General features: G+C 39.7%; 1 protein-coding gene across 1 annotated transcript in view; it reads left to right on the forward strand.

Moving 5' to 3' along the window:
• Window positions 1-1,090: 1,090 nt before the first annotated feature.
• Window positions 1,091-19,692, forward strand: part of rxfp2a (relaxin family peptide receptor 2a) — a 146,513-nt gene continuing 127,911 nt past the window's right edge. Inside the window, exons 1-2 of the mRNA XM_080435010.1 lie at window positions 1,091-1,385; window positions 18,405-18,542. Of these exons, the coding sequence (XP_080291136.1) occupies window positions 18,470-18,542 (73 nt within the window). The 5' untranslated portion in view covers window positions 1,091-1,385; window positions 18,405-18,469. The remainder of the gene's footprint in view (window positions 1,386-18,404; window positions 18,543-19,692) is intronic.

Below are 19,692 nucleotides of genomic sequence, written 5' to 3' on the forward strand. Positions count from 1 at the left end.
GGACCACCTGGTACCCCCCCAAGGACCCCTGGGGGTCCCCAGACCCCACTTTGAGAACCAATGTACTAGGGCATTCAGGCTACTGTGTCCGATTGTCCCGGAGGTCAGGTCCTCCGGCTGGAGATGACCTCCCTCCTTGCCTGCGGTGCTGTGGGGAGACTGGGGCCGCCAGAGCGGCTCAGGGGGTTCTCCTCCAACAGTTTCCTCGTCCTGACTGGAGACGGCTGACTGGCTGCCGTCCTGACCCGGACCTGCGCCACGGGTGGCTTCCGTGGCTATACATACGCCGTCGCCCTCATCATGGTGACAGGGGTATGTTGGTTAGCGCGGTCCCGATGGTGCCCCAGGTTCTCCCTGATCCATTCATCCTCTGATATCTGAGTTAATATGACCTGCCGGCGGACTGACAGCTGTCTGTCATGGTTGTTGTTCTACTGACTAGAGATAGAGAGAGAGATAGGGGTAGGGGAGAGACAGAGAGAGAGAGGGAGGGGAGAGAGAGAGAGAGAGTTCTATAGATATAGAGAGACTTATGGTGTTAGGTGAGAGAGAGAGAGAGAGAGAGAGAGAGAGAGAGAGAGAGAGAGAGAGAGAGAGAGACACACACACACACGCACACACACATAGTCCGCTAGTCGTAGTGTCTCTAGCAGGGACACAGATAGAGGAACAGAACAGAGGAGAGACAGAGCAGATAGAAAGCAGGACAAAAAGGTCTTGCTTTTGCTTTGGCAATTTAAACAGTTTATCATGCCAATAAAGCACCGAATTGTATTGACTTGAATGAAAATCAGAGAGAGGGAGAGAGAGTGGGGAGGGAGAGTGAGAGGGAGGGAGAGGGGGAGAGGGAGAGAGTTATAGAGAGACATAGGGTGTTAGGTGAGAGAGAGAGAGAGAGAGAGAGAGAGAGAGAGAGAGAGAGAGAGAGAGAGAGACACACACACATAGTCCGCTAGTCGTAGTGTCTCTAGCAGGGACACAGATAGAGGAACAGAACAGAGGAGAGACAGAGCAGATAGAAAGCAGGACACAGAGGATATTCAATCAGATCCTCTATTAGTCGCGGCTGCATGATCTTTGAGAACCTGTTCGTGTTTCCTTCATTCAGCCTCTGATATCTGAGTTAATATGACCTGACGGCGGACTGGCAGCTGTCTGTATTGGTCGTTGTTCTACTGACTATCATAGAAGTCATATAATATGACACTGACAGGCTCAGCAAGGAATATCTGACCGAGAACCTACGACTTGTTTCCAAAGCCTGTCGGAACCATAGAGTTATTTATAGTAACGGACCAAATGGACCATGAGTGAAGAAGGGAAAGTTTTCCGCACCAGGCTGGAGAAATCAGTCCTACTTTTACTGATCAACGTCATCCCTTCAGGTAAGTTTGTTCACACATTTATACTTTTGACCAATTCATACCCGTTAAGCCTCATTATACAACAGGTAGTTCCGACCAAGCAATCTGATTGGTTGAAATAGCTTTCTAGCCGTGCTTCAAACCAGCATCATATCACGGGCCTAATCACATTAAATAAATCACTCCGCACTGCAGTCCGCACCTGATTAGACCATATATGACACAGCTGTGCTGTGAAGTCACGCTGTGACTGTCCCACGGTAGGAAAACAAACAGACAGTACCCACCGCCGCCACCGGGCGGAGAACAAACAGCTACGCAAGATGGACTATGTTGTTAATTTTGACTTATTTGGTGGACTTACTGTTGATCAATGGTTAGAAGAGAGCACACTAAATCGCCTAAAATCCTATAATAAAAGGAATAACTGGAAAAAAGTGTGCTTTATTTCAATGGTAACATCCATACTGTATAAATATCCTCCTGTGTTAAAGTAAAATTACTCCCATTTCGTCAACAGTCCAGTGTATGTTATACTTTATAGTACGGCAAAAATAGCCGATCTACAAGTTCACAAGGCATCGCCATCTTGACGCGTTGTGAGCTTGTAGATCAGTTATTTTGGCCACGTAACACGATCGTACGACGGAGCATATAGCCTACTGGAATCAGCTGTGTTGATGAGACGAGAGTCAGAGAGACAGAGTGCTGCGCTGCCACAGGGACTATTTTGTCTCAGTCAAATAAACTCTTCTCTTTACAGGGAAACGGATAAGCGAATTTTTTTTATTATGAATTGCCCCACAATATGAATACATTTGGATGTGTTTTGTTGGTAACTGTTGTATAATCGCAATATTACACTCGAGGGTGTGCTTTACCTTACATTATTAGCACTTCTGTGATCGCGGCGGAACTCGGCTGCGCCTCGTTCCTGACCGCATCACAGGCGTGCTAATAATGACGGTAAAGCACACCCTCTCGTGTAATATTGCTTAATTTAATACTTGGTTATTGCCTGTGTATCTATTTTTGGTGAGACACTGGTGCAACTAATTGTATAAATCAAGTGTAATTATAAGCTTACGGGCCTTTTTTTATTGCTTAATTTGACGTCTGTCTACCAGTAATGTAAAGTAACTACTGTAAGTACATCTACTCAAGGACTGTAGGCTACTAGTAAAATTGAGGTATTTGTACTTTACTTGAGTATTTCCAATTTTCAGTACTTTTACTCCACTTCATCTCAGAGGTAAATATTGTAGCTACTTTTACTCCACCACAATTACAAGAAAATGTGTTACTAGTTACTTTGTAGATTTTTATTATTATTACAAAACATACATTAACCACTTCAGCCATATATACATTTCGGCCATTTGTAAATAGCCGATCTACAAGCTCACAAACAATTGAGTCACGATGCAAGCATTGTGAGCTTGTAGATCTGCTATTTAAAAAAAAAAAATTACACATTTTTTACAAACTTGTGAAATTGGACATTATGCATAATGAGTACTTTCTACTTTTGGTACTTTAAGTACATTTTGATACCAATACTTTTGTACTTTTACTCAAGTAAATTTTTTATTCCAGACATTTACTTGTAACAGGGTATTTCTACATTGCAGTATTGATACTTTTACTTCATCATTAGTGTTGCATTGGACAGATGGAGAACAGCTTGGATCCAATAAAGTTTATGTCCTGTCAACGTTGCAAAAGGAGAATGTTTATGCTGAGTCACTGGGGTCCGTGTACTTTCTGGCAGACGGATTTTCTTTTGTAAACCACAAACAGAAATCCGCCCATTGCGCTCATTTTTCATTTTTCATTTTTCATTTAGGGTCGCGTCGGTTCTTTCGCTCCCGTTTGCTCCTGTGTTTCATTTTTCATTCTTCATTTTAAAACAAGTTACGTTCGTTTCGCTCCCGTCTTTCATTTTTCATTCTTCAATAAAAAATAAAAAATGAAACGTAAGAAAACAGGGTTTTGCTTTTTCATTCTTTCATTTCTCGATCTTAATCAAAGATACTGTAAAGATAAGACCAGAAGCGGAAGTAGATTTAGTACTTAAAAATAAAAGTGTATATATATATATATATATTAAATATAATTTTATTATACCGTAGGCTACATGATTATAACATTACTATGGCTACATCAATGTTAGACAGATGGACATATATATAGATAGATATATAGATAGATAGATAGATAGATAGATAAAGACAGATAGATAATATAAATATATTATACTGTAGGCTACACGGTTATAACATAAACATAATTATGATAGGCTATATTATTATATTAGGCTATTAACATTATGCAAGCTAATTATATTTACCATGGTTACGTCAATAAGAAGACAGACAGATCTATATCTGTCTGTCGGTCGGTCGGTCGGACGGACGGACGGACGGACGGGCGGGCAGATATAGGCCTACGTGATTCTCTTCTTTTCATTTAGACATGCGTTTTTTTCATCCAAAATGTGTGTTATATTTATATTATTTAGTTGCAGCATGATTAATTAATAGCAATATTACGGAATAGGAAAACAGAAACAAATCTACCTATATAATTTGAACTTGGAAAGTTGGGTTGAGACTTGAGAGCTATAGGCGTCGCTACTCATTGAACCATCGAAATTACATCTCTGCTGACGTTTTAATCGGATACAGCATAGGTGGGCACTAGGGACATCTGGGCACCAGGAAGAGTGGGTACTATGTGCACTGCCTGTGAGATTTAATTCTTTATTAACAATGATTATTAACACCAGTTTTCCCGGTGCCCAGTCTTCCTGGTGCCCAGATTTCCCTAGCGCCCACTCTTCTCCACCCCTAAGTGCCCACTCTTCCAAGTGCCCACATGTCCCTAATGCCCACTCGTCCAAGGTGCCCAGTTATCCCTAGTGCCCAGAATGTTTTGGTGCCCACCTATCCATGCTGTTACCGTTACTAGCCTATACATAAATACACACTGCAGTTATTTCCAGTTATTATTATCAATATTCGGTGTCTGTCTGTCTGTCTGTCTGGATGGACGGACGGACGGACGGACTTACGGACAGATTGATAAGTAGACTTGATTATAGCCAATATATTATTTTATTTTCATTTACACATGCGCCTTTTCACCCAAAATGTGTGTTATATTATTTACTTGTAGCATGGTTAATTAATAGTCCCTGTTTGCGTAGCCCCCAAATCGGGCTCCCCAAGTTTTGCTCGCTGTGTGAATGATAGGCCTACTGTGATTATACTGTGATTCAAATACAATGGATTTTGTCTTTGAGATGTTCAGGACCACCACCCACTCTGATATGTATTGGTTCCTTGTTAAGAGCTACAGACAACAGGTCTTCCACATAGCAGACAAAGTTGTGTCGTCAGAATACATGGCTATAGACGCCTTAACAGACGACGTCACACTGATACGAAACAGTATGCGTGCGCATGTCGGCAGCAAAAGAACCCCACCGCTCATAAAATGCAATGTAAAAGTGGTCACACTCACAGTCTCACGTGTAAAAATGCATCCCATCAAACTTTCAGATGCTGTTTCTCTCCCAGTGTGGAGGAAGAATGCTTAGGATTTTTACTGTGATCTCTCGCTCTTGAAATATATAATCCTTGGTTTCTGTTGTGTGTAAACAATAATAACAATTCAAAGCAGTTGTCCTCAAAACTCCACCTCCAGTGGCTGTCATATAAGAACGGAGGGAGCACTCTATGATCATGGCACCAGAACCTGCTTGGCTCGCGCAGCAGCAGCCCGTCAAGACTAATTTATGCTCCGTCCCGCGAAGGTGTCGCGCACAGAGAACGGCCGAGAATAGCAGATCTCCAAGCTCACAGCGGTCGCATCCGTGACGCGGTTGTGAGCTTGTATGTCAGCTGTTCTCGGTGCGCAATACCGTTACGCGATGGAGTATATATGTGTTGCCAGGGCGCACTCCACTAGCCTACACACAGAGGAGGTTGAATGAACTGAAACAAGCTCACCCCAAAACAGCAGGTTTGGGGATCTGTTGGGAATTGATTACATGAAACAGTCACCTGTGCGTCCAGTCTCAATGTTTGTAAACAAATAATTGGTCTATTGGCCCCGTCTAAGACCAGTGGCATGTCATTTGTAAATATGTCACACCAATATGAACACCCCCCCCCACACCTGGCTTCCCAATCCCCCACATAGCTTTTATAAATGTGGCAACTGTGCTCAGTGCTCTAATTCATCAAATACCAAATGTTTTACCCATCCACCTACTGGTAAAAAAATATAAAATATCCTCATTTATAAATTGTAACTCAACCCATGTGGTATACATGCTTAAATGTCCCTGTGGACTGGCATACATTGGTCAAACTAAGAGACCACTTAAACTCGTATTGGTGAGCACAGAACTGCTATTCGCACTAACAACCCTGAATATGCCATGGCCAGGCACTGTCAACAAGCATGGCTCCCCAGCATCCCTTAAATTCTGGGGAATAGAGAAAATCTTGCAGCCTCATCACGGGGTGGTGACATCATTAATAAATTGCTTCGCAGAGAAGTACTAAATGGATCCACAACCTTGACACCCATGGTCTAAACGAAGAGCAGAGCCTTTCTTGCTTCCTGTAGACGGTCCCTGAGGCTTTCATGTGTATTTTGTGTTTTTGGTGCCTTTCATTTTTGAAAATGTTCTCTTTTTTGCATTGTGTCTTAAAAAGATCTAACATGTTTTGGTATTGGCCTAATCTTTTCCGTCCCTTATTTCTATATGTGCACTGCTTTAACTTTATCTTGATATGGCATTATATGGTTTTACTATTTTGTATATATTTTGCAATATGTCTAATAGTCCATATACCCAGAGCCAACCCCAATCACCACTGATTGTCGCTACCTTGAGGCTGTGACGTGTAGTACTAGGTAATTACCATGAAACAGAGGGCCATCTATCATTGGCTCAATAAATTATTTCTATTCATTTTTGTCACATTATTCCTTAATTTACAGTAGATCTGCCAGTCATCCAGACTGACAGATTCACTTGCCTTTTGCTTTGCAGTGTTTCTAAAGCCGTGCAGTTCTTAATTTCCAATCCAAGGTGCTCTTATACAGGTTAGTTTGTTTTCTATCTGGAGCATGCTTGTCAGCTATTGACAAAAATAACTGCATAAACAAATTCAAAGCCTTACGCAGCCGCCAGTTAGCTGGCTTGTTCTTTCTTCCTGGTGGTGTGTTGTGCGGGAGCATTTCATTGAAGGTATATAGGCCTACTGTATGTGCTTTATTAACTGTTTATTTTCTTATAAATTAGGCTAAGCAAAACCCCGAGTGTAGTCCTGGCTCTGCAGGTGCTCGTCGTCAGTGGGATACATTGCCCCACACACCTGTTGTAGGCCTACAATATATCAATGCGGACGGTGCTGTTTATGGTACGAAATGCCTTGTTTTTAGCACGCACTATTAATGAATTAATGAACGCGCCTATATATAGACCCCTTAACAGACGACGTCACACTGATAAGAACCAGTATGCGTGCAACCAGTATGCGCGCAATGAAACCTATTCTATCAGGTCTCTCGCACTCCGAAACAACAGGTTGAGAATTGATTGCATGAAACAATCACCTGTGCGTCCAGTCTCAATGTTACTAAACAAATAATTGGTCTATACACTGTAGGATAACATAAATTAGGATGCGTAAAGGTGCGTGCCTGGATAGTGTCGCTTCTGATCACTTCGTGCGGCTGTAGGCCATTAATAGAGGTAAGGGTTGGCCTGCGTATATTGTATATATAGTATATAGATTATAGCACCAACTAACGATGTCTGCTTTCAAATAGGCCCACTAATGGCCAACTGAACATTTGTAACCCAACTGTTATAATGTTTTTGAAATCCCCAGCAGTTACAAAGGTTGTTTTTCTCCTTGCAACACTATTAGGAATCAGATATATCAAGATGCATACATGTACTTTAGCCAATCTATTTAATTTAGACATCAGCTTTTTCATCCAAAATGTGTTGGCTTTAGTTGCAGTATGATTATTAGTAATACAACCTGACGACTTTAAGTCATACAGTGTGTACCAGCCATGGCAATCGAGGAAACCGAAAAGAACAGATCTGCCCAGAGTGAGACGTGAACCTCTTAACTGTGGGGGGTAGTTCATATTGTATTGGTAGGAGGTGGCACCAAGAGCCATGGTAGAACATTGAAGCGGCCATCGCCTGGTGGTCAAATCTGGGATTGCAATAGTTCTACATTTAAAACGCCACTGCGCATGCTTCTACCGTTTGAAACCCACAGGTTGTCGAGGCGCAACGCTATTGATTCTCACCAGTAGAATATGTAAAATGTATTGAATTAATTCAAAACCTGTAAAATGACATCCTGCACATTGCCGTGGCCCGTGGGTATGCACATCAGCTCTGGATGTTGCATTACTTTATTATTTTTACACAAATAATGCCAAAAAAGAGGGGGAGATATTTAACCAATAGAGCTCTAATCATAATGATTAGAGCCCTATTTGTTCTCTACTGGTTTAACAATTCCCCCTTTTTTTTTGGCGTTATTGACCATATAATGCAAGAGGTTATTTGTGTTATTTGTGTAACTTGTAATCAATGAACAACCAAACGTCCAGACTACAGTGCGCAATGGAGGGGAGAGATTGAGCTCGATCGTTCATGGTGATTATTCCAAAAGTATTACAATTATGACAAACATAGGCTACAACCGTATGTAACCATTTGTAAGGAATGATCCCATCACGGGCACTGTGTGCCATAGGGCAGGGTCTGAATATTGTAGCGTATTATACATCCAAGTTCATGAGATTCCAGATTTCCAGCCAGTTGTAAAGACTCGATTTAAAATTACTACTGCAATATCAACATTGGACCTTGGACGAGTGGGCATTAGGGACATGTGGGCACTTGGAAGAGTGGGCACTTAGGGGTGGAGAAGAGTGGGCGCTAGGGAAATCTGGGCACCAGGAAGACTGGGCACCGGGAAAACTGGTGTTAATAATCATTGTTAATAAAGAATTCAATCTCACAGGCAGTGCACATAGTACCCACTCTTCCTGGTGCCCAGATGTCCCTAGTGCCCACCTATGCTGTATCCGATTAAAACGTCAGCAGAGATGTAATTTCGATGGTTCAATGAGTAGCGACGCCTATAGCTCTCAAGTCTCAACCCAACTTTCCAAGTTCAAATAGGTAGATTTGTTTCTGTTTTCCTATTCCGTAATATTGCTATTAATTAATCATGCTGCAACTAAATAATATAAATATAACACACATTTTGGATGAAAAAAACGCATGTCTAAATGAAAAGAAGAGAATCACGTAGGCCTATATCTGCCCGCCCGTCCGTCCGTCCGTCCGTCAGACAGACAGACAGACAGACAGACAGACAGATATAGATCTGTCTGTCTTCTTATTGACGTAACCATGGTAAATATAATTAGCTTGCATAATGTTAATAGCCTAATATAATAATATAGCCTATCATAATTATGTTTATGTTATAACCGTGTAGCCTACAGTATAATATATTTATATTATCTATCTGTCTTTATCTATCTATCTATCTATCTATATATCTATATATATGTCCATCTGTCTAACATTGATGTAGCCATAGTAATGTTATAATCATGTAGCCTACGGTATAATAAAATTATATTTAATATATATATATATATATATATACACTTTTATTTTTAAGTACTAAATCTACTTCCGCTTCTGGTCTTATCTTTACAGTATCTTTGATTAAGATCGAGAAATGAAAGAATGAAAAAGCAAAACCCTGTTTTCTTACGTTTCATTTTTTATTTTTTATTGAAGAATGAAAAATGAAAGACGGGAGCGAAACGAACGTAACTTGTTTTAAAATGAAGAATGAAAAATGAAACACAGGAGCAAACGGGAGCGAAAGAACCGACGCAACCCTAAATGAAAAATGAAAAATGAAAAATGAGCGCAATGGGCGGATTTCTGTTTGTGGTTTACAAAAGAAAATCTCTCTGCCAGAAAGTACACGGACCCACTGGTGGAAACTAATAGTCCATGAGCCAGAGCCCCAAAATTATCGAAAGAGTGGGCAAAACCATACCTATATTAAATTGTGTATAGGGTCAATATAAGTAAATAAATATATGATAACCTTTCCACAGGAGCAGCTTTTTCATATTTATCACACATTTTGTTATTTTCCCCATACGTACATGACAGGTGAAAAAATGACAACATTTAAAAAATAGTTATCATGATGAAACTTCCCCAGTTGATTACTTACATGAAGACAATGATTTATCGTATTACAAGTTTTCAGAAATTGTATATTTAAATATGCAAATCAGGCATTTAGTCCATGAGCCAGAGCCCCAAAATTGAGCCAGATATTGAATATTCCCTGTTAAAAACCTTTGACTCCAACATATTAACAAAATGAAATAAGAATGTTGACTCTGGCTTTGTCCAATGTTCCAATGTTGATTCTGGAAAGTTATGCAAATTCGAGCATATTTTCCTAATGTCATTTGTCATTTGTCATTTTTTCACCTATCATGTACGTATGGGGAAAATAACAAAATGTGTGATAAATATGAAAAAGCTTCTCCTGTGGAAAGGTTATCATATATTTATTTACTTATATTGACCCTATAAACAATTTAATATAGGTATGGTTTTGCCCACTCTTTCGATAATGAAATCTTGTCTGACTCATGGACTATAAGCAGAATAGCCTACCTTAAAGCACTAAAACTAAGTAGAATAGCCTACCTTAAAGCACTAAAACTAAGTAGGATAGCCTACCTTAAAGCACTAAAACTAAGTAGGATAGCCTACCTTAAAGCACTAAAACTAAGTAGGCTAGCCTACCTTAAAGCACTGAAACTAAGTAGAATAGCCTACCTTAAAGCACTGAAACTAAGTAGAATAGCCTACCGTAAAGCACTGAAACAAGGTAGGATAGCCTACCTTAAAGCACTGAAACTAAGTAGAATAGCCTACCGTAAAGCACTGAAACAAGGTAGGATAGCCTACCTTAAAGCACTGAAACTAAGTAGGATAGCCTACCTTAAAGCACTGTCAGGCTAAGTAGCCTTAGCCTGGTAAACCCTCCCTCCGGAAATCTCATTTCTATTTGATTTCAGGAGTGAGTCTGGCATGAACCGCCTCTCTGCAATATTGGCTGTGTATGCCAAACGGCCGCGCCTATCAGCGTCGTGTAGAGAACCGGTAGGGGCGGGCAGTGACACCCATGTAACCGAATAAGGCAACCCATTTTGGGCATGGATCGTCTCAAAAGTCCCCTTGCGTCACATTAGACTGGTTAACTGCTGATTGGCTGAAGGGGAAAAATTATCATTGGCTGAAGGGGTTGTCAGTCAACGGTATTACTCCCGCCCAACTCCAGCACAGCCAATATTGCAGAATGGCGGATCAGGCCAGACTCACTCCAGGAATCAAATAGAAATGAGATTTCCGGAGGGAGGGTTTACCAGGCTAAAGTAGCCTACAATGTCGAGGTTGTTTTACTTTACTTGAGTAGGCTACATATTTTGATACTTCTACTCCACTACTAAACCTTGCGTTTACTCGACATTTATTTTACAGTTACTTCGATTTAGATTATTAGTACAAAATAGCAGATATAAAAAAATTATAAAATAAATAGCAAATATAGTGTGTCACTTCGTGCCGCACTATGAGCTTGTAGATCTGCTATTTTTGTTTTAAAATAACGTTACATTTTGTGCAAATCTTGAATATTTATAAAGCAAACATTTCTAGCTCAAATGTTTGCTTCTGGGGGTCCCTACTAGAACAAAGTATTTTGAGATACAGGTCCGCAGCCAAATACATTCTGTATAATTCTTTGGGTCCTTGACCTGGAAAAGTTTGAGCACCACTGATATAGAAACATATGTTTTTCAGAAAACTGTTAGGATTTACAAGACATTTGAATAATCGGCCTCAGGTCTTAATGGGTTAATGGACACTCTTAGAGGGTCATTTTATCTATCTATAGCAGGGCTTTTAAACATTCCAAAAGTCCCCCAAATTATAATTGGAAAACCTACCTTCACAGACTATGCTCTTTATTGTCACCGTACGAGAGCTCAGTTTAGAAATGGCAAATAAATAATTACAAGTAATGAAAAGCTATATTAAAAAGGTGTTGATTAAAAAGATGTAAAATGTAATTATTAATTGATCTTCATATCTCTTTCCGATACCCTTTGGATGTAGTTTATTTTCTTTATTCAATGGCTGTTTATTATGTTTTTGTGTAACAAATAAAGCTTGTTAATTATTATTATTATTATAGTCCAATAATAATAAAAAATAATAGAAATATAGCACCTCTAACATTATAGAACGGTTCTGTTCTGTGGATATACAATTGTAGGTCTATTACAATTTGTATTGTTGAGGTCTATTAAACCATTTGTTGTTTGAGAAATAATACAGTATTCGTTTTAAATGAGAAGAAGGGGTGCCAAAATCGTCTTGAAGAGGGGGGGTCGACCCGTAGAGGGAGAGAGAGAGAGATAAAAAACAATCATGACAAATATCATGATGCAAATATAAATGAACCTGCTGTGTAGTACACAAGGTTCACAGCTATCGTTGTTTTTAGTAGTTAACTTATGTTGCAAATGAAGTCACTCACTTGTCTAATCACGTTAGACTGCTAATGTGACGAGTAGTCTTTAAGGTGGTTGTATTAAATCAGGGGTGGGCAACTTTGATGATGGAGAGGGCCGCTATATATCCACACTCACCCCAGAGGGCCACATTGCATATTGTTGCTGTCGGGCAGAAACCTCTTATCTCCATATTTAAACTTTTTTTGTAAATTAATGCCGTCGTTGTAGTATGTCACACAAAAGTATGTAAAATTCCAAAATAGCAGATCTACAAGCTCAAAACGCGTCGCGATGCGGCGCGTTTTGAGCTTATAGATCAGCTATTTTTGCTATTTGGGAATTTTAATCCTGAAAAGTTAAATTTTTATTTAATTTCAAATGCATTTAGTTATACTTAAGTTAACTTTATGAACTTAAATACAAATACATTGGACATAAAAAGTCATTAAACTAATAATGTAGACTGAAGTAATTAAAGTGGGTCATGATTGCATGTTTGGAATTGTAACAGCTGAAATCAATATGTATTCCGATATGAACCTATGGGCCGCATGTGGCCCCCGGGCTGCCAGTTGCCTATGTATGTATTCATTTGTACATCGTTTTCCTGTCACAACAACAGCTACAAATCTAGTCATGTTTTCAAACTCTCCTTGTCCTTGGGTGTTTGTAATCTGTGTGAAGTATCGTATGTGCCTCTGGCTCTGATTTCTTATCTTGCTACAATTGGCGGATAGAAAGTGTAACAGCAGGTAGCTCAGATTTCACCTCATCCTGCACACAGAGCCTGTCTTGTCTTCTCTTGTCTTGTCTGGCCGTGGCCTTTCTGGATCACGAGAGTTCCCTTAGTTTTGGATTAGTCACAGTGCACCAGTATTCTGCCACGGTGTATGCTCTAGGGCCAAATAATGCATTACATTTTGCTCAGGTTTTGAGTTGATTCTTTCCAGGGTTTATGTCTCTCTGACACACACACACACACACACACACACACACACACACACACACTCTGTAATTAATAATCAAAAGCCTGACAATCAAATCTCGAGAAACGATACCTGGCACTGGTTAAATCAATGGTTCTCAAACTTTTTTCATTTCAAGGACCCAAAGTTTACTATGTATTAGGCCACGTGCCCCGATAACTCTTGAGAGTGTACAAATCCATTTGGTTCCATTTTGGTTTCGGCGGGCGTGCTGGCGGGCGGGCTTAATGCTTATAAATACCAATAAAATGATGAAACATTTCCGCAGTCCTTATGTAAGTCTTATACGTATGTATAAGATAATCGATAGGATACAAGAGATCGATTGGATCGTGACGTCAAGCGATATAAGCTCATTTAGGTGACATTATAGTGGAGAATGGAGACATAGAGATCTAAAAATACTAAACATTGCTGATTAGGCGATTAATTATGTAATAATTGTGACGTGTGTTGGTTTCCAAGTTTTTGTATTTCCTTCAAGGCATGTCAGTGGACACTGTATCTGTAGGGCTGTCACGATTACAAATTTAAGTTGACGATTAATTATCACTCAAATAATTGCGATTAATTGTGTTTCTGTCGTTGAAAATGAATGGAACATTATGAATAAAAATCACATTTCTGTTTGGCTTTTAGCTTTCGTAAACAAAAGTTGCACAGGGCAGATATGATAAATGACACATATTTACTACTTAAAAAATAAACATTAATAGTGGACATAGGCGATCTATAAGCTCAAAACGCGTCCCATCGCGACACGTTTTGAGCTTATAGATCGACTATTTCCACTATTTTTGCCTTTAAAAAAAATATATATATAATTAACATGTAATTGATTATGACGATGATGACGATTATGCAAAAATAATTGCGATTATATAAAATGATTGCGATTAGACGATTATGTAATAATTGTGACAGGCCTATGTATCTGTTAGTTAAGGAACTTGGAGTACAAGCCAGTGCTGACAGCGTGTGTTGTTTAGTGCCAATGTTCCGGTCCAACAGAGCAAGATGAATCAGACTATTAAGCAGGGTGGAAGAGGACTGTGCTGAAATGTGTTTAGGCTCTGAGCCCATCCATTAACCCATTAAGACCAGGAACGCATCTGTGTCATTTTTTTATTTCTTTGGGTTATTCAAAAAATAGCAGATCTACAAGCTCATAGTGTGGCACCGAGTGCAGCGCTATGAGCTTGTAGATCTGCTATATATTTTTTTATCTAGATTTTTTTGGCAAATCTTTGAATATATATATATATATATATATATATATATATATTTTTTTTTTAAAGCAAACATTTGTATCTCAAATCTTTGCTTCTGGGGGATTCTACAACAAACGTCTTCTAAATCTCTAACAGTTTTTTTTTTTAAACGTATGTTGCTATAATATCAGTGGTTCCCAAACTTTTTCATGTCAAGGACCACCCAAAATTATATGTATTTGGCCGTGGACCCCCATCTCAAAATATTTTGTTCCAGGGACCCCCCAGAAGTTGTAACTTCTGGGGGCTCATAGCGTGGCACTCGGTGCCGCGCTATGAGCTTGTATGTCTGCTATTTTTGAATATCCAAAGAAAAATTTAAATGACACAGATGCGTTCCTGGTCTTAAAGGGTTAAAGGCACAGCAGTATGCCCTGTTGTTTCTTGGGTTATGAGTCATGACTTAGTACAAAGAGTTTTTGTTGATACGTGCATTCATAAAAAAGCACTGCTCAGCCAAACTGATTGCATTTGATGTCTCTATAAATACAATCTATGGTGGACCGAAAAAAACACAAACCGGTAGGTCCACTAGAAGCAGACTAATTTTTGGGGTCCGATGCCGATCCTGATTTTGGAGTCAAATTAACTTTTCAAATAATAATAATAATTCATTATTTATATTGCACTTTACATTTGAAACAAATCAAAGTACTAGACCACGATTACCAATGTTTTGACCAATATTTTGTAAAAAAAACTATCAAAAAACAATGAAATAAAATGGTGTATAATCTTGAAATCACAAATGTAGATTTGATTAAAGTTTCTATTTAGGAACATTTAAGAGTCATTGCAATGCATTAAGTAGGCTACTGACGTCTATTTTCAACTAGCAGTATTGAGCCATAGCAGAGGGAGGTCAGCTTGAGAGGGCCTCTTAACTCTCTCAGTGCCAATGAAATAAAAAAATATGTTCATACTGTGCCAGCCTTTTTCAGTTATAAGTTAAACAAGGAGTGGATGGAGCTGCAAATCTTCAGATGATGATATCTTGGGTTCTGATGTTTTTTTTCCAAAAAATAAATAAATAAATTTTTTCTCGTTCTTGGCACTGAGGGCATTCAGAAAAAACTCGGGATATCTCGTTGTGTGGCACTGAGATAGTTAATACAATAAATAAATCGTTTTCGTGAGGCATGGCTTCGTGGACCCCCCCACCCCAGGTTGTGTGATTGAAATTTGTCAGAGGTGTCAGAGGTGATAACATAATGTCCTCCCTGGTGGAGATACAAAACTTAAAACATCAAGTGGTCATAACATTCTTGGCAGAGCACAGATTCTTCTGTCCAGTATTTTTTTTAATGTCCTTTGGGCTTTCTCGCTCTTTAAAACCGTTTTATAGGCAGTAAATGCTTATAGTTATGATCCACAGAGCGCATTGGGGGTAGCAGGAGTGATTTTTAACAGTCTTTTACTGACCCATAGCAAATATTTCATCCCCTGATGAAGGCTGTGTAGCCAAAACACATTTGTATCCGTTCGACATTGAACATTGATTCAACTAAAGGTATTTTACCGGTAATTTGAGTGTCTGTTTTTCTGCTGATGATGAGATGATTGATTTATCCTCGACCAAAGAACACCGCTCAACCACTTCTGTTTTCACCAAATGGTTTGGTCCATCAGGTGAAACCGACTGCAAATTTGCACTACAACAAAGATGGTGGCATTTATATTCAGGTGGATGGAGGCAGTGGCAGCATTTATATTTGGGTTGATGTACATTTCTTAATTTTTTTCATAAAACAGTGTGGAAACTCAAACGTGGTCTATCAGTGATGAACCATGACTCTTAAACCTTGGCCCTCTGACCCTTTTTCCCTGTCAAGAAAAAAAAAAGCAAACCTCCAGTTAAGCTTGCTGTGTCCTCTCCTATTAGTACTGCAAACTGTTGCTGTCGGGCAGAAACCTTGTATATCCATATTTAAACTTGTGTTTTTTCATAAATAATGCCCTACTTTGTTGTTCAAGAATGTGGCACAAACATTTAGAAAATAGGCAATCTACAAGCTGAGCTTGTATGCTATCTTTGCTGATTCTGAAAAGCTTTGAAAGTGACAGTGGTTAAGTGTGTGTTTTTATAAATATTGAAACCATTGAACAGGAGCTTGTAACTAAATACTGACTACATTGGATCCATTCTCTAACCCTGGTTCTGTTTTCCATCAACCGAAAAGGTACAATGTTTCCACCCGACAGTGACGAAACGTTACCTGTGACAATTCCAGCTCTGAAACTAAAATTAAAGATGCTATTCTAGCAGCCTTAGCAATAGAGCACCGAAGTCCTGACGTGACTCGTTCATCCCCAGGTTTGCGGAAGTAATTTCTCTATGGAGAATAACATTGGGTCATCTTAGAATCGTCTCATATAAGAATTGTGGTCCAAAAATAAACACTGCGTGTCGGCGTTATTGTCAGGGAGGAGGTTCTGTATCGTTTATGATAGTCAGTCACTTATATTTGATACAGTCTGTTTCTGGCGAAAATGTAACTAATTCGGCGGAAGTAACATTAGCGTTTTCTCACCGTCAGTTGATGCTTCATATCCATAAGAGTCAACACGCCGGGGTCATTTGTTTATTTTTGGAACACAGTTCTTATTTGACGCGATATTAAATACGTCTATGGGATTCAGAACGGGGGTGGAAAACTGCGAACCAGGTAGACAAACAAAGGATGTGTAAATGACGTCAGACTTCGGCGGTCTATACAACAGTAAAACGGCACGGAGACAATGAGCTTTATCATTGTCATTAATTAAGCATTAATGCAAATCCCCCTCATTATTTATAAACTGTCACCCTACACATCTCGACAGCCCAGCAACATAACACTTCAGAACCATGGACAGCAACCGCAGCAACATGTCAGCGACATACTTGCATGAAAACTATGTGACATTTCATGCACATTTACTGTAAATGTGCGTAATGTCGGCTGACTTGTTAATACCATGTCTGACAGACGGCCCTGCCCCGTCACGTTCCTCGAGTAGGTTTTTATGCTCATCAGTGAAGAGATGACAATGACCTCTCCACAGAGGCAGAGGACAGTGGTCAGGATAGTGAGAGTGAATATATAAACATATATATATTTATATGTTTATATATAATAAACATATATATATATAACTCCTTCACCAAACCTTGTGGACTGTGTTGCCTACTCTCTAAGCAAATCAACAGTATTATATTTATAGCTGTCTGAAAGGGTACAGTCTACTAACTACAGCAATGGTTCTCCACCAGTGGTCCGGGGACCACCAGTGGTCCTTGGGGGGGAGGGGGGGGTACATGAGCTTGTAGATCTGCTATCTTTTTTAAATATTGAAAATGTGTGTAAGATATAAACATTTTTAACTCGAATCTTTGCTTCTGTGGGTCCCTGGCACAAAACATTTTCAGATGGGGGTCCGCGGCCAAATGTGGGTCCTTGGCATGAAAAAGGTTGAAATCCACTGTACTACAGTGATAATACATGGTTATCTTTTTTTCAAAAAATGAAACCTGCAAAATATCCATGGAAGTAGAAAGAAAGGTCTATTTATTATTATTATACAAGGCATAGCTCAACTTGATTTGTGCACTTCCTCTTTTGGCACAAGGCATTGTCTTTTTGAATAAGCCAGGAAATATTAAATTAAAGTGAGCAGGAAGGGGTGTGGGCTGGGGTAGGATCACGTCCTGAAGGTATGGGGGTGCCATTGTCTTTGATTTCATCATCATCATCATGAGAGAGAGAGAATTTTGCTGAAAATGTGCATCTGTGCTCAACAACTTAAAAGGATACTGTAGTTCACCAAAAAAATATATTGTATAGGAATGCGACAAAAACTAAAAAATATCCATGAATTCAAGTCTCCATGGGGCGACTAATCGATAGGAAAAAAGTCATTTTGGGGGTTAACTATCCCTTTAACCTTTAGACAGAAAGACAGACAGAGAGACGCCCTCCCATTCTGGAACAGTTACACAGAAATGCGTGAATGTCTCCTCCATGGATGTCTGGTTAATTAGCTAAAAGAGTGAAGATCTGACACCTAGGGCGGCGACTGACTCTGTCTGTCTGTCTTCCCCTGCTATGGTTGTCTACCTACAGGCTCTGCGAGGAATATCTAACGGAGAACCGACAACTTGCATTTCCAAGGACCGTGGGAACGGACCATGAGTGCGGAAAAAAGTTGGAGCTCCGGGCTGGAGAAATCAGTCATACTTTTCCTGATCAACTTCATCCCAGGTAAGAGTAGTGATGAGAATCCCCACATTAACCCGTTAAAACCGGGAAGCGCATCTGTGTAACGACTTAAACCATTATTTTAGACTTTGGCTATTCAAAAATAGCAGATACACAAGCTCATAGCGTGGCACCGAGTGTAGTGTGGAGTAATATTTAAAAAAATGTTTTGCAAAAATCGGCCTCCTGGTGGCGCTATAACAGACCAATCTGAAATATTCGGGGCAGAGGTTTGGCTTTGGCATCCAGGGAGACTGTGTGCACAGTTTCGTAACGACCAGGCCAACAGTGCCGGAGATTAGCTGTTCACAGACAGACGGACACACACACACACACACGGACGGACTGACGGACAGGGTGCAAAACATAGTCTCGGCCATGCCTTTCGGCCTGGCGGAGACAATGATTAAGCACTTTAGCTCTATGCAGTGTACTTCAATGAACAACAAATATCTAAAATAACCATCTGCAATTTTTTATATTTTCGAAAATGGGATGGTTTTACGGTCAAGTAAAAAGGCCTTTTCCCTAATTCCAAGCTTAGAATCAGACGGGTTTTTTTTTCACAACATAATCCCCCACTTCCACTGGGATTCCTGGGACGAAATGAAAAAGTGAGGGAACAGTGAGTTTGTGATTTGGAGCTTACCCATCTAGTCTCTTTCTGTCATAGTGACATTGGTGGTGTTCATTTTAATTCGTTTCTCAAGTATAACGCCTCTTCTGTTCACTTTAGTTTCAACTGATTTAAGTGTTTGGGGGCTGACACGGTTTATGTGGGTGGTTTTGGATGGGTGACTGCTCTAATGGAAGCACAGAGAAGCCTGTAGGACAGCAACTCTGTATAAATCTCAGGGTTGTCATGGTTTTGTTTTACTAATGAACTCGGCCATGTTTCTAGATATGAGAGCTCAGAGCAGTGCCAACCAGAGTAGGATAATGTGACGCCTCTCCAAATCAACAATATCTGACAATTTTCTATGACGGTGGTTCTCAAACTTTTAAATGTCAAGGACCCCCGTAAGTCTGAGAGTATGCCAATTGAACCAAATGGACATGTAAGGGTGTATTTGGTACCATTTATACTAGAAGGAGTGGGAGCACAACTTCGGTCAAATATAAATGATACAGTAAAACAAACTTGCCGGGTACA

This window comes from Gymnoscopelus braueri (genome assembly GCF_963280865.1).
Source record: "Gymnoscopelus braueri genome assembly, chromosome: 8".
Classification (NCBI taxonomy): Eukaryota; Metazoa; Chordata; class Actinopteri; order Myctophiformes; family Myctophidae; genus Gymnoscopelus; species Gymnoscopelus braueri.